Source organism: Pipra filicauda, unplaced genomic scaffold, assembly GCF_003945595.2.
Source record: "Pipra filicauda isolate LSUMZ 115617 unplaced genomic scaffold, ASM394559v2 scaffold1414_size14363_pilon, whole genome shotgun sequence".
In the NCBI taxonomy this organism is placed as follows: Eukaryota; Metazoa; Chordata; class Aves; order Passeriformes; family Pipridae; genus Pipra; species Pipra filicauda.
Genome location: NW_024103890.1, coordinates 1 through 14,362, shown reverse-complemented (window position 1 = coordinate 14,362; position 14,362 = coordinate 1). Strand labels below are relative to the sequence as shown.

General features: G+C 56.6%; 3 protein-coding genes across 4 annotated transcripts; 2 read left to right on the top strand and 1 right to left on the bottom strand.

Moving 5' to 3' along the window:
- Positions 1 to 1,164: 1,164 nt before the first annotated feature.
- On the top strand, positions 1,165 to 6,340 carry LOC113990338 (LIM homeobox transcription factor 1-alpha-like). Its single transcript, XM_039378589.1, has 6 exons — positions 1,165 to 1,578; positions 2,054 to 2,211; positions 2,407 to 2,484; positions 2,578 to 2,707; positions 3,567 to 3,725; positions 4,362 to 6,340. Exons 1-6 carry the CDS (start codon positions 1,404 to 1,406, stop codon positions 4,514 to 4,516), a joined length of 855 nt encoding a protein of 284 aa, XP_039234523.1. The 5' UTR covers positions 1,165 to 1,403; the 3' UTR covers positions 4,517 to 6,340.
- Positions 4,594 to 10,512, bottom strand: CHCHD5 (coiled-coil-helix-coiled-coil-helix domain containing 5). Of its 2 annotated transcripts, XM_039378590.1 has the most exons (5): positions 10,430 to 10,512; positions 9,940 to 10,080; positions 9,566 to 9,720; positions 8,417 to 8,434; positions 4,594 to 5,551 (listed from the first exon to the last, which is right to left on the bottom strand). In XM_039378590.1, coding segments are annotated over exons 1-3 (297 nt in total). In that variant the 5' UTR covers positions 10,432 to 10,512; the 3' UTR covers positions 4,594 to 5,551; positions 8,417 to 8,434; position 9,566. The 2 variants fall into 2 exon arrangements, with proteins under 2 accessions (XP_039234524.1, XP_027581470.1); XM_027725669.2 differs by lacking the exon at positions 4,594 to 5,551 and having other exon boundaries at positions 7,246 to 8,434.
- Positions 10,453 to 14,022, top strand: ATP13A1 (ATPase 13A1). Its single transcript, XM_039378588.1, has 6 exons — positions 10,453 to 10,875; positions 11,371 to 11,460; positions 11,767 to 11,957; positions 12,368 to 12,440; positions 13,537 to 13,692; positions 13,774 to 14,022. The coding sequence occupies exons 1-6, from the start codon at positions 10,468 to 10,470 to the stop codon at positions 13,990 to 13,992; spliced, it is 1,137 nt and encodes a 378-aa protein (XP_039234522.1). The 5' UTR covers positions 10,453 to 10,467; the 3' UTR covers positions 13,993 to 14,022.
- Positions 14,023 to 14,362: the final 340 nt, after the last annotated feature.

The window sequence follows — 14,362 nt, the reverse complement described above, 5'->3', positions numbered from 1 at the left end:
ACAAACTCCACCATTTCTGGCCTCCCAAGAGCCGATTTTCCCGAAAAAGCTGCTCCTCTTCCCAGTTTTTCCTCCCCCCCAGCCCCGGGATTGTTTTCCAGGCGCGACTCAGACAAAGGGGCCCCCAAATCCCCCCCGGAGCGGCCCCTCCACCCCCAATCCAGGTGGGATTCGCCCCCTCCTGCTCCCGGGCCGAGTTTCCCGGGAGGATCAAGCCGGGCTTGTCCCTAATCCCGGTTTATGAGCTGCTGCTGTTTAAACAGGGCCTAATTAATCCCGATTTTATTGCTTTTCCCGCGCCGAGCGGCCGAGGGGGAGCCGGGAGCTGCTCAGATCCCAAAATTACCTCGGCAGCACCATCTGCTCCAGCCCAGCGCGGGATTGTTCCTCCCTCCGGACACAAACATCCCGAAAAAACCCGGGATCGTCGTGGAGAGGTCCCAAAAATCCTCTCACAGCCCAGGAGAGGTCCCTAAAGCCCCCAAATCCAGCTGGGAATGTGTGTTTCCTCCTGGAGAAGCTCCCAAACGGACCATTCCCTCTTCCCGTGGCTTCCCAATCTTTTTCCCTCTCTCCAACCGTTCCCAGCGATTCCCTGGAAGGAGGTTGGCCCCAGGTGGGGGTTTGGAATCTTCTCCCAAGGGACAGGACGGGAGGAAACGGCCCGGGCAGGTTTGGGTGGGATATTGGGAAAAATCTCTTTGTGGAAAGGGTTGGAACATTCACGGGAACGGGGGAGTCGAGATCCTTGGAAGCGCCCAAGAAACCCTTGGAAGCGGCACTGGAGGACACGGATCAGTCGGCGCTGGGTCGATGGTTCAGTGGGACCATCTCCGACCTCATTCCCAACCTCGACACCTCCACAACTCTCTCCGGCCCTGATTTCCCTTCCTGCGCATCCCAGATCCCACCTGGGTGTCCCAAATCCCACCCGGGCGTCCCAAATCCCACCCGGGCGTCCCAGATCCCACCCAGGTGTCCCAAATCCCACCCGGCTGTCCCAAATCCCACCCGGCTGTCCCAAATCCCACCCAGGTGTCCCAGATCCCACCCGGGTGTCCCAAATCCCACCCGGGCATCCCAAATCCCACCTGGGTGTCCCAAATCCCACCCGGGTGTCCCAAATCCCACCTGGATGTCCCAAATCCCACCCGGCTGTCCCAAATCCCATCCAGGTGTCCCAGATCCCACCCGGGTGTCCCAAATCCCACCTGGGCGTCCCAAATCCCACCCAGGTGTCCCAAATCCCACCTGGGCGTCCCAGATCCCACCCGGGCGTCCCAAATCCCACCCGGGCGTCCCAGATCCCACCCGGGCGTCCCAGATGCCGCGTTTTCCCCCTCAGGCTGTTCCAGACCAAGTGCAGCAGCTGCCTGAAGGCCATCGGGCCCTCGGAGCTCATCATGCGGGTGCTGGAGAACGTCTACCACGTGCAGTGCTTCTCGTGCTGCGAGTGCGAGCGGCAGCTGCAGCGCGGGGACGAGTTCGTGCTCAAGGAGGGGCAGCTGCTCTGCCGCTCCGACTACGAGAAGGAGAAGGAGATGCTCAGCGCCATCAGCCCCGCGCCCACCGAGTCCGGTGAGGGGCCGGGACGGAGCCGGGATGGGGGACCAGGGGATGGAGAGGATGAGGCGGCGTGGGATGGGTTGAGTTGGGTTGGTTGGGTTGGGAGGGACCCTGGAGCTCCTCCCATCCCACCTCATTCCAAGGGCAGGGACCCCTCCCATGGCCCGGGTGGCTCCGAGCCCCGTCCCAGCCGTCCCTGAGCACTCCCAGGGATGGATCCCTGTCCCGATTCCCGACTCCGAGCCCCGTCCCAGCCGCCCCTGAGCACTCCCAGGGATGGATCCCTGTCCCGATTCCCGACTCCGAGCCCCGTCCCAGCCGTCCCTGAGCACTCCCAGGGATGGATCCCTGTCCCGATTCCCGACTCCGAGCCCCGTCCCAGCCGTCCCTGAGCACTCCCAGGGATGGATCCCCGTCCCAGCTGTCCCTGAGCACTCCCAGGGATGGATCCCTGTCCCGATTCCCTGATCCCGCCCTTCCCCGGCAGTGAAAAGCGAGGACGAGGACGGCGCCCACTCCCACGGCAAAGGCGGCGACGACGGCAAGGACCACAAGCGCTCCAAGCGGCCGCGCACCATCCTGACCACCCAGCAGCGCCGCGCCTTCAAGGCCTCCTTCGAGGTGTCCTCCAAGCCCTGCAGAAAGGTACCGGCACCCCAATCCCGCCGGGATCCTTCCCGCCGGGATCCGAGTCCCACCCAGCTCGTTTTGGAGCCCAGCTGTTGGTTTGGATCGTTCCCGGTGGGATTTAATCCCAGCTGAGCTCTTCTTGGAGCCCAACCACCACCGGGATCCTTCCCAGAGGGACTGAATCCCGATTTATCCCTTTTCCATGGCCAGGTGAGGGAGACGCTGGCGGCGGAGACGGGATTGACCGTGCGGGTGGTCCAGGTGTGGTTCCAGAACCAACGGGCCAAGGTGAGGGAACGGATCCCGTTCCAGGGGTGGGATTTAACCCCCCCCTGGAGCTCCGAGGGCTCGAATTCCCGGCGTGTCCGTGTGTTTTCCCAGATGAAGAAAATCGCCCGGAGGCAGCAGCAGCAGCAGCAGCAGCAGGAGCAGGAGCAGCTCGGGAATGCCCGGCTGGGAAGCGGGAGAGGGACTGGGAGGAGCAGCCGGCAGAGCAACGACGACAGTGAAGGTGAGGGAAGACTGGGAATGGGCGGAGAGCCGGGATGCAGGGAGCGGCTCGGATGCGTTTTGTGGAATTGTGGAGCATTTTGGGTGGGAAGGGACCTTAAATCATCCCATTATCCCACCGAATTCCAAAGGCAGGGACACCTTCCAGGGCTCAGGCGGCTCCAGCCTGGCCTTGGACACTTCCCAGGATGGGGCAGCCACAGCTCCTCTGGGAATTCCATCCCGTTCCCTCCCCGCCCTCCCAGCCAAGGATTCCTTCCCCAATTCCACCTCAATCCCCCTTTTCCAGGGGGAAGCCATTCCCTGTGACCCGTCCCTCCAGCCCTTCTCCCAAGTCCCTCTCCTGCTCTCCTGGAGCCCCTTTAGGCTCTGGAATGCACTGTCATGACATCGCTATCGTGACATTACTATCGTGACATCACTATCATGACATCACTATCATGACATCACTCTGGTGACATCACTATCATGACATCGCTATTGTGACATCACTATCGTGACATCACTCTGGCGACATCACTATGGTGACATCACTATCACGACATCACTCTGGTGACATCACTATGGTGACATCACTATCACGACGTCACTATCACGACATCACTATTATGACATCACTCTGGTGACATCACTATCATGACATCACTATCATAACATCACTATCGTGACATCACTCTGGTGACATCACTATCACGACATCACTATCACGACGTCACTCTGGTGACATCACTCTGGTGACATCACTATCACGACATCACTATCATGACATCACTATCACGACGTCACTATCACGACGTCACTATCGCGACATCCCCCTGGTGACCTCCCCATGGCGACGCTGCCCCGTTGGGTGCCCGCAGACGCCGCGAGCGTGCCCGGCCTCGAGGGGCTCCTGGCGCCGTATTCCCGCCTCCCGCCGCAGCCGCTCCTGCCCCTGGAGCACAACGGGCTGAGCCCGGAGCTCTTCCGGCCGGGAATGACCCCCCCCCAGCTCCCCCCGGAACACCTGCACCCCTACGGTAACGCCGGGAGCACCGGGACACGCCGGGACACACCGGGATACAGCGGGGTGCACAAGGATACACAGGGATACACAGGGACACACAGGGACACACCGGGATACAGCGGGGTGCACAGGGATACACAGGGATACACAGGGATACACAGGGATACACAGGGATACACAGGGATGCAGCGGGGTGCACAGGGATACAGTGGGGTGCACAAGGATACACAGGGACACACAGGGACACACAGGGACACACCGGGACACACCGGGATACAGCAGGGTGCACAGGGACACACAGGGACACACAGGGATACACAGGGATACACAGGGATACACAGGGACACACAGGGATACAGGATCCAGGATCCACTGGGATATGAGATCCAGTGGGATACGGAGCTGGGGAGGAGCCCTGGGCAGGGGGAGAAGAGGGATAGGGATGGGATGGGATGGGATGGGATGGGATGGGACGGGACGGGACGGGACGGGATGGGATGGGATGGGATGGGATGGGATGGGAAGGGATGGGGGAGAAGGTTTGGGAAGGGAATTCCTGATCCACTGGGAATATTCGGGAATGGGAGGGCGGGAAGAGCCTCTGATTTAATTTCCTTTTCCCGTCCTTCCCTTCTCCCGCTTTTCCCAGACTCGGAGGGAGTTTTCCATGACCTGGACAGCGACAGCCTGGGCCCCCTGGGCGACTGCCTCCTGTCCGGGGCCGATCCCAGCCTGCTCCAGGCCCGGCTCGGGAATCCCATCGACCGCCTGTATTCCATGCAGAGCTCCTACTTCACCTCCTGACCCTGGAAAAACCCTTCCCAGGAACGTCGGGAATGCTGCTCCCGCCTCCCAGCCGGGCGAGGGGACGGGGCGGGACTGAGACCCTCGGGATTGTTCTCCCCGGAGGAGCCGACGGAGGGATCCGACCTCTCCCGGCCTTTTCCGTCGGGATGGGCGTTCCCGGCTGGAATCTGGGGGGAATTTCCCCGTTGGTTTCTATCCCGAGTGGGAATTTTCCGGCGTTTTCTCTCGGGTGAGGGAATTTCTGGCCGGAATCTGTCGGGACTGGGAATTCCAGGCTGGACTCCTGAGTGAACCTTCCAGCATTTTCCATTGGGACCAGGAATTTCCAGCCAGAATCCATCACTATTTGGGATTTCCCCTCATTTTCTATCAGGACCGGGAATTTCAGGCCAGAATCCATCAATATTTGGCTTTTTCCAGCATTTTCCATCAGGAGCTGCAATCCCTGCCCGAAATCCAGACTGAACCTTCCAACATTTTCCATCAGGACCAGGAATTTCGGGCCAGGATCCGTCAGCATGGGGAATTTGGGGGCGGAATCCGCCGATATTTGGGATTTTGAGGCCGAATCGCTCGGGATTCACCCCCCAGTGCCCATCCCAAGCCGTCTCCCAGTATTCCCAGCACAACTCCAAGCCCTAATCCAGCTGGAAAGGCTCTGGATCTCCTCCCTCCCGGGTTCTGTCCACGATTCCATCACTGGGATGGTGGTTTTAGCCCAGTTTTTTTCGGGAATGACCCAGGATCTCCCCAGAACGTCGTCAAGGATGGTTGGAATTCCTGGAAAAGTTTTCCCAGGAGCTGTTCCAGCCAAAGGAATAAAAACCTCCCCCAGCTCTCCGAGCGTTCCAAGGAGGAAATATTCCCGGAAAGGAATTCCCAAGACTGTTCCAAGAAAGGGAATGACGACTTACTTTGGGATCTGCGGAGTCGGGAATCGGGCGGGACAATCCCGAGGATTTGGCCGACGGATTCCTGGATGTGCTTTTGTCCCTGAGCCGCCACACGCTGATTTTTCCAGGTGGGAACCTCCTGGAGGAACCGAAAACCAGGGAAAAGGCGGATTTTTTGTCGGAGGGAAATTCCCTGGAACTAAAAATTCCTCATGCTGGCGGTGCCGGGATTATCCCGGACTTCTGGGATCCGCCTCTTCCCATCCACGGACAACACTCCCAGACAGCTGGACACTGGTTTCTTGGGAGGGAAGGGGGGAGACTTTTCCCAAAAAACCCGGATATTTATGGCACATTTTTGCCCGGAAAGGCGAGTTTGGGATGGAATCGGGAGAGTTCCCACCATCCCAAATCCCAGAATTCGCCTCCTCCATCCGTGTGTTCCCTTTGGAGGCTCCTGCCCTCGGGACGGTCTCGGCTCTGATGGAATTTCGGGAGAATCCGCAGTGAAATTGTGGAAATTTGATGTTTCCCCCCCCCAGATCCCCCTCCCCGAATCCCTCCGGATGCTCCCCGTGATCCCGTGCCAGTGTTTTGGGAATTCTCTTTTGCATGTACGTTGGAAAATAAACCCCCCCACCCCCCAAAAAAAGGCCAAGTTTAACTGGGAACGTGGGATTTTCCTGCCTTGGGAATTCCAGGGTGGGGTTCCTTTCCCGGGGGGTTCAGGAAGCAGCTTCCCGAATTCCCGGATTTGGCTTCGTTTCCCTGTTTCCTGAGCTCTCTGAAAACAGCTTGGGAAAGGCACTGGGAATATCCCACGCTCCTCTGGGATTTTATGGATAAATAGATTTAGATTTTAGGGATGAACAGATTCAGATTTCAGGGATAAATACATTTGGATTTGGGGGATAATAAATAATTTCGAGTTTAGGGATAAATGATTTTGATTTTAGGGACAAACACATTCAGATTTTAGGGACAAACACATTCAGATTTTAGGGATAAACACACTTCCAGCCCTTCCAGGTGCTCCCCCTTGGCTGGGAAGGCTTCCCAAGGGATCCTGGGAACGCTCCCCCCTCTGGAATGCCCAGGTGTGTCTCCCTCTCTCCCCCGGACCGGGAGGATAAAAAGTGACCCCAAAACCCTCTGGAAGTGGCAGCAAAACACCCTCCGAGAAACCCCCTGGCTGGGATCCAAGGAAAACAAAGGCTGGAATGTGGCTCCGTCCACCTCTCCCTGATTTACGGCCGCCCGGAGCCGGGGGAAGCCGAGCGGAAAACCAGGATATTTTTCCGGCTGAGGAATTAAAGCGGATTCCGGGCGGGTCCCTCGTCCCGGGATCGAGGGTCATCCCCCCCCTTTGGGGCCTGGAAAAGCTCCTCCGGGAAGGAAGAGCGGCACCGACACCGGGAAAAGGCGGATTTTGTGTCCTGGGAGCTCCGGGAAGAGAAGGGAAAACAAGGAGGGAATGAATTGATCCCGGGATTTGGGGGTTTTTGGGAGCTCGGGAGCCCTTGGACATGTTAATTCATTTCCCCGGGGATGTTGGGATGAGCTGGGAAGTTAAATCTGGGAAAAAAACGGCTTTTAGGTTGTTTAACTCCCAGGAAAAACAGGGATTTGGCTGGAAAATGGAGTTGGGAGGAATGAAAAGTGGGGAAAATCGTGGAATTAGGGGTGGGAATCGTGGCAGGAGACAAGGAATTGAAGGATTAAAGTGACATAAAAGGATTCGCAGGAACAAAGGATATTTAATTTTTAGGGATCAATATATTGAATTTTTAGGGATAGATGACTTTGATTTTATGGAGAAACAGATTCAGGTTCTAGGGATGGATGTATTTTAATTTTAGGGATAAATAGTTTAGATTTCAGGGATAAACACATTTAATTTTTACGGATAGATTCATTCAGATTTTAGGGATAAGTATTTTTAGATTTTAGGGATGAACAGATTTCCAGTGAGGCCCAAAAATCAGCTGGATTTGGGCCTGGCTGGAACCTGGATACGGATCAATGTATCCCAGGAATGGGGCGGATCCCTTGGGATCGGGATCAAAGCCAAGGGGTTTTTTTTAATGCCCCCCCAAGCAGGGCTGGAAAGTCGGGAAAAGCCTCTCCCTGAGAATTCCCAAGGGAATTCCCGCTCCCTGCACATCCCTGGCCAAGTTTAATTCCCCCAAAAAGATCTCCTGGGAAGCCCCAATCGAGTCCCAAAAACTCATTCCTCCTCCCCCCCAAACTCGCTCAAATTCCCAGGATTACCCTTTCTCTGGGAGACCTCCACTCCTGCTTTTCCAGGGATTTCTGACCTCGCTGGCAGCATCCTGGAGTTTTCCCACACGGATCCCACAATCCCAGGGCTTTATCCCACTTTTCCTCGAGTTTTAACGGATATTTTCAGGAATATTTGGATTTTTTTTTCCCCCACTGTTTACAGCCAGAAATTCCTGGAAAGACCTCGAGGCTCCCAAATCCCTGTTTTTCCCGGTGGGAATGGCTCCCTCTGCCGTCCCAAAGCAGGAGAGAACCCGGGAATCCCATCCCTCAAAAACTGGGAGTTTTCAGATGGATCAATTTGACTTTTATGGCCCCAAAATATCCCTGAGCTTCCAAGGGCAGTGGGAAGAGCCACTCCAGAGTTTTGGATCTTGGGAAGTGGGTGGGTTTTCTTGGGAAAAAAGGGAAATAACTGTGTTTGATTCCCAAACGGATTTTTGGAAGGATTTGGGTGGAAGAAAAACAGGGAAAAAGCAGATTTTTTTGGGTCACCTTCCAGCCCATCCTGAGGTTCCTGCGGAGCTTTGGAACCTGGAATTTATTTATTTATCCATTTTTTTGGATAAAACCTGGAATTCCCCGCAGGAATGTTCCTGCACTCCAGGGAAGCAGATCCGTGGGCAGAGCTGCACTTCCTTTTCCAGAGGGGGGAAAATCCGGGATTGGAAGGAGATTCCAGAGGACACCAAGGCTTTTCCATCCATTCCCAGAGGCGTACCTGAATTCCAAGGATTCTCTGGGGAAAAACAGCACAAAAAAAAAGCAGGAATAGGATGAGTTTAAGGTCCCTTCTGACCCTAAAAATTTGTGCGGGATTTCACGGATCTGGGAGGATTTTGGGAGGTTCCAATCCCACTTTTATCCCAAACATCCTTCCCCAACGTCCTCCCTCCCCTGTTCCCTGAGGCAGGAGGGGATTTGTGTGGGATTTGTGTGTCCGGGTGTCCTCTGGGGGGTTCCAGCTGCAGGAAGGAGCCTCTCGATCCAGGGGGAACATTCCCGGGAGTGCCGGGGCTCCCCTCAGGACTCCCCTCAGGGCTCCCCTCAGGGCTCCCCTCAGATCTCCCCTCAGGACTCCCCTCAGATCTCCCCTCAGATCTCCCCTCAGAACTCCCCTCAGATCCTCAGATCCCCTCAGGGCTCCCTTCCGGACTCCCTCAGGAATCCCCTCAGGGCTCCCTCAGATCCCCTCAGATCTCCTAGGCTCCCTAGGACTCCCTCCAGGGCTCCCCTCAGATCTCCCTCCGATCTCCCCTCAGATCTCCCCTCAGATCTCCCCTCAGGGCTCCCCTCAGATTTCCCCTCTCAGGGTACTCCATACCGACTCCCCTCAGATCTCCCCTCCGATCTCCCTCAGGGCTCCCCTCGGGCTCCCCTCAGATCTCCCTCAGGGCTCCCTCAGATCTCCCCTCAGGGCTCCCCTCAGGACTCCCCTCAGGGCTCCCCTCAGGGCTCCCCTCAGATCTCCCCTCAGGACTCCCCTCAGATCTCCCCTCAGGACTCCCCTCAGGGCTCCCCTCAGGACTCCCCTCAGGGCTCCCCTCAGGACTCCCCTCAGGGCTCCCCTCAGATCTCCCCTGAAGCCTCACCTCAGGGCTTCCCTCAGGATTTACCTCAGGCCTCCCCTCAGGCCTCCCCTCAGGGTTTACCTCAGATCTCCCCTCAGGACTCCCCTCAGGGTTCCCCTCAGATCTCCCCTCAGGACTCATCTCAGGACTCCCTCAGGGCTCCCCTCAGATCTCCCTTCAGGTTCCACCTCAGGACTCATCTCAGGACTCCCCTCAGGGCTCCCCTCACCTCAGAGTCACCTCAGATCTCCCCTCAGGTCCCACCTCAGGGCTCACTCAGGACTCCCCTCAGGACTCACCTCAGGGCTCCCCGGGCTTCACTTGGTCGGCGCAGAGCAGGAAGGCGTTGGCGTGGGGGTGGCAGCTCCCGGCGCTCCCGGGGTGATCCCGCAGGCAGCGCTCGAAGGCCGCGAAGGGCTCGGCACAGTCCCGGCGGATCTGCCGCACGATGGGGCTGGGGGGGCATGGGGATGGGTCAGGGGGGCACCGGGATGGCACCGGGGGGACAGGGATGGCACTGGAGGGACAGTCCCAGTGCCTCCCAGTCCCTCCCAGTCCGGCACTGACTGTGCCGAGGCGCGCTGGGCAATCCCAAGCCCCATCCAAGTGACAATCCCAGTCCTCCCGGTGCCCATCCAGTGACAATCCCAGTCCCTCCCAGTCCCGCACTGACTGTGCCGAGGCGCACTGGGCGATCCCGAGCCGCAGCCGGTGACAATCCCTCTGCCAGGATTCGGGACTCGCGGCCACGCAGCGCCCGTAGCGCTCCAGCTCCGCCCCGCAGTGACGGGCCGTCAGCTCCAGGGCCAGTTCCCTGCGGGAATACCGGGAATGGGAAGGTCAGTAATGGGGAGAACACCGGGAGTCCCGATGGTCCCGTTAACACCGAGGGGGGACACGAGGATTCCGTTAACACCGGGGGGGGGGGTCCCGGGAGGGTCCTGTTAACACCGGGGGGCACACGGGGTGTCCTGGTGGTCCCGTTAACACCGGGGGAACACACGGGGATTCCGTTAACACCGGGGGGGGACACGGGAGGGTCCTGTTAACACAGGACACGGGGGGTCCGGGTGGTCCCGTTAACACCGAGGTGGGCCGTTAAGCCGGGGGGGGACACGCGGAAGGGACCCTTCCCGCCCCGGCCCCGCCGCCCCTTCACTCACATGACGACACCGCCTCCGCCCGCACTTCTCCAGCGCGCATGCGCCGCCGCCGCGCTTCCGCCAGCACCGCTCCCCGCGCAGGCGCGGGCGGAAGCCCGGGGGCGGGGGCTCGGAAGCGGAAGAGACGAGCCGAGGGCGGAGGGAAAATGGCGGCGGCCGCGGCGGCCCCTCAGGACGAGCTGGTCTCGTCGGTGACGCTCTACCGGCGGCGGCCGCGCCTCCTCCGCGCCACCGTCCTGCCCTTCGCCGCCGGGCTCTACCCGGCGTGGCTGTGGCTGTGGGGGCCGCGGCTGTGGGGGGCGCAGGGGGAGCAGGAGGAGGAGGAGCGGGGGGGGCCCCCCGAGGCGGCGCTGCTGGCGCTCGGCGCCATCGCGGCGCTGCAGCTGCTCACGGCGCTGGCGGGGCTCTGGTCCGTGCACGCGCAGTGCGCGCTCACCTGCGTCAGGGTCAGTGAGGGGCAAAGGGGGGACTGGGGGGCTGAGGGCAAAAGGGGGGATTTGGGGTGCGAGGGGCCTGAGGGGGCGAATTTGGGGGGGTTGGGGGAGTTTGGGGTCTGAGGGGGATTTTGGGGGGAATTTGGAACTGGGGGCATTTGGGGTTTGAGGGGGATTTGGGGGAAGATTTGGGACTGAGGATATGTGGGGTTTGAGAGGGATTTTGGGGGGGATTTGGAGTCTGAGGGGAGTTTTGGGGGGGGATTTGGGACTGAGGATATGTGAGGTTTGAGAGGGATTTTGGGGGGGTTTGGGATCCGAGAGGCAAAGGCATTAAATCCCTTTAAGGTGCCCCTTTCCCTGTTTGTGTCCCTGAACCCCTTCCCTCGGTGCCCAGGCGGGAATTTCGGGATTGGGAACGTTGTCTTTGGGATGTGTGTGATCCCAACCAGCGCTCCCGGACAAACCTCGGGATGGGAATTCCCTTTTATTTTACCCCCCCTCCAGGAGCCGTGTCCCAAAAAAGCCACCTTGGCCAAAGTGGTGCCGACCCCCAACAACGGCTCCGTGGAGCTGGTGCCGCTGCACCGGGATCAGGTGAGAGGATCCGCAGGGATCGGGAATTCCGGCAGGTTCCGGGAGCTGCCGCCGGCTCGGGATTCCTTTTAGTCCCGTGAATTAGCAAAAATTACAGTTTTAATCACGTTAATTAGCAAAAAATCAGCTGGGATGGGTCCGACTGGAGGGGGGTGTTTCCACCAGCAGGGACAGGTTGGGATTTGGGGAATGAATTTGGGAATTCTGCCCTCTCGGAGGTGAATTATCCCGGGGGTGGAGGTTTATGTTGGATGATTTTGTACCTGGATAATGTTCAGTTATTTTATCCTTTCCCCCCTTTCCCAGGGCGAGGACGGGGAGGAGGCTCTTTCCTTCGAGTTCCAGAAGATCAAGTATTCCTACGAAACCAACGGGAAGAGACAATTCCTGCCCGTGGCCTTCCCGGTGGAATATCCCCTGAGCTACTACCAGAATTCCAGAGGCTACCAGGAGGACAAGGAAATCCGGGCAGCAGAGAAGAAATATGGCACCAATAAGTGAGTTTTCCGGGGGGGTTTTTTGGGGGGAGCCAAAATATCCCCGTTTGGCAGGAAAAACTGGGATCAAACCGGAGTTTTAGTCCAGGAGCTGGAATTTTAGTCATTCCCAGGGTTTGTTTCAGATTCCTTTTAGGACAGAGAACGGCTGGATTTGAGGAATAAGGTTGGGAAGAGAAACAAATAAGGATTGGGGGGAGGAAGGAATAATGTTGGGAATGTAGATTGGGAAGAGGAAGAAACAGGATTGGGAAGAAAAAGGAATAAAATTGGGAAGAGGAAGGAATTGACTCAGAGTAATTAAAAACCAGGAGATTTTCCTCTGGAAGTGGTTTTTTTGGGATGGCATTTTGCTGAAATCTTGGAATGCTCAGGGAAACAAGGATGGATTTCCTGGATTTCCTTCCCAGGGCTGAGATGGTGGTGCCAGAATTCTTGGAATTGTTCAAGGAAAGAGCCACAGCTCCCTTCTTCGTCTTCCAGGTAAAGTGTGGAGACAGAAAGGGGGGAAAATTCCCTATTCCTGCTAAAAAACCAGGAGGATATATGGATTGAAAGCCAGGAATGAGCTGGGAAGATTCCAGGAATCAGGAATATCTACTGGATTAGACCTTGATATTGATTTATTCCTGGGAGTGACCCTTTTGTCCTGGGGTTTTTCCAGCTTTCTGGAATTCTTTAAATTCACTTAACCAAGATGATTCCTTAAAATTCCCATTTCAGTCCCTAGAAATTCCTGGAATTTAAGGAATCCTGGCATGGATTGGGACAAACAATTCCTGACCCTTCAGGTGTTTCTGGGAGGGAGATTTCCTGCCTTTCCAGCTTCCCAGAGTGAAACATTGAAATTATCCTGAACAAACAACAATAATTCCTAGAACTTAAGGAATTCTGGGCTGGATTGGGATCATTCCTGTCCCCACAGATGATTCCCAAAATTTAAGGAATTCTGGGATGGGTTTGGGACAAACAGTTCCTGACCCCTCGGGTGTTTCTGGGAAGGAGATTTCCTGCTTTTCCAATTTCCCTCATGAAATACCGAAATTATCCTGGATAAGCAAAGATAAATCCTGGATTTTAAGGAATTCTGGGCTGGATTGGGATCACTCCTGTCCCTCCAGGTGTTCTGCGTGGGGCTGTGGGGTGGGGATCACTCCTGACCCCCCGGGTGTCTGTGGGAGGGAGATTCCCTGCCTTTCCGGTTTCCCCCAGTGAAATGCTGGAATTATCCCGAATAAGCCGAGCTGAATCCCAGATTTTCAGGAATTCTGGGCTGTTCCAGGTGTTCTGCGTGGGGCTGTGGGGTGGGGACAGTTCCTGACCCCCCGGGTGTCTGTGGGAGGGAGATTCCCTGCCTTTCCCCCAGTGAAACCCTGGAGTGGTCCCGACTGAGCCGAGCTGCCCGGCGGTTCTCCCGGGTTTTCCAGGTGTTCTGCGTGGGGCTGTGGGGTGGGGACAGTTCCAGGTGTCTGTGGGAGGGAGATTCCCTGCCTTTCTGGTTTCCCCCAGTGAAATGCTGGAATTATCCCGACTGAGCCGAGCTGAATCCCAGATTTTCAGGAATTCTGGGCTGTTCCAGGTGTTCTGCGTGGGGCTGTGGTGCCTGGACGAGTACTGGTACTACAGTGTCTTCACCCTGTCCATGCTCGTGGCCTTCGAGGCCTCGCTGGTGCAGCAGCAGATGCGGAACATGTCGGAGATCCGCAAGATGGGCAACAAGCCCTACATGATCCAGGTGAGTCCGGGAGTCCGGGGGGGATTTCCCTCCTTTCCCGTGTTTTTGTGGCTAAACCATCCCTTTTTTGGGGGCTTGCAGGTGTACAGGAACCGCAAGTGGCGCCCGATCTCCAGCGACGAGATCATCCCGGGGGACATCCTGTCCATCGGTATCCGGGGCTCGTTCCCGGGGATCCGGCGCGTTCCCGGCGTTCCCGGGGGCTGGGTGGGGTTGGATCGGGGTAAAACATCCCACGGGTGCCTCTGGGGGATTTTAATTCCCGTTTCCAGGGTGGGATCTCTGGGAGTCTTGGTTTAAATTCCCTTTTCCGAGGAGCCAGGAGGGAAATCCTTGGGCTGGAATCTCTTAATTCCCGTTTCCAAAGGATTTTTAATTGGTTTTAATTAATTTTTCAACTGATTTTTAAGTTGATTTTTCAGTTGATTTTAATTGATTTTCAATTGACTTTAATTGATTTTCAGTTGATTTTTCATTGATTTTAATTCATTTTTAATTGATTTTTCATTGTTTTTGCTCTTGAATTAATTTTTAATTGATTTGATTTTCAATTTATTTTTCATTGATTTTAATTGATTTTTAATTGGCTTTAATTGATATTAATTTATTTTAATTGCTTTTGAATTGCTTTTTAATTGCTTTTGAATTGATTTTTCCTTGATTTTTGTTG

What these genes read in the sequence shown, in the direction of transcription:
- LOC113990338 (XM_039378589.1), top strand. Translation starts at nt 1,404, where the DNA reads ATGCGGGTGCTGGAGAACGTCTACCACGTGCAGTGCTTCTCGTGCTGC. An exon ending in CCCCGCGCCCACCGAGTCCG is followed by an intron (nt 1,579 to 2,053) that starts GTGAGGGGCCGG and finishes CTTCCCCGGCAG; the next exon opens with TGAAAAGCGAGGACGAGGAC. An exon ending in TCCAGAACCAACGGGCCAAG is followed by an intron (nt 2,485 to 2,577) that starts GTGAGGGAACGG and finishes GTGTTTTCCCAG; the next exon opens with ATGAAGAAAATCGCCCGGAG.
- CHCHD5 (XM_039378590.1), bottom strand. An exon ending in GCCCAGTGCGCCTCGGCACA is followed by an intron (nt 9,721 to 9,939) that starts GTCAGTGCGGGA and finishes ATGCCCCCCCAG; the next exon opens with CCCCATCGTGCGGCAGATCC.
- ATP13A1 (XM_039378588.1), top strand. Translation starts at nt 10,468, where the DNA reads ATGCGCCGCCGCCGCGCTTCCGCCAGCACCGCTCCCCGCGCAGGCGCG. An exon ending in TGCCGCTGCACCGGGATCAG is followed by an intron (nt 11,461 to 11,766) that starts GTGAGAGGATCC and finishes CCCCTTTCCCAG; the next exon opens with GGCGAGGACGGGGAGGAGGC. An exon ending in ACAAGCCCTACATGATCCAG is followed by an intron (nt 13,693 to 13,773) that starts GTGAGTCCGGGA and finishes GGGGGCTTGCAG; the next exon opens with GTGTACAGGAACCGCAAGTG.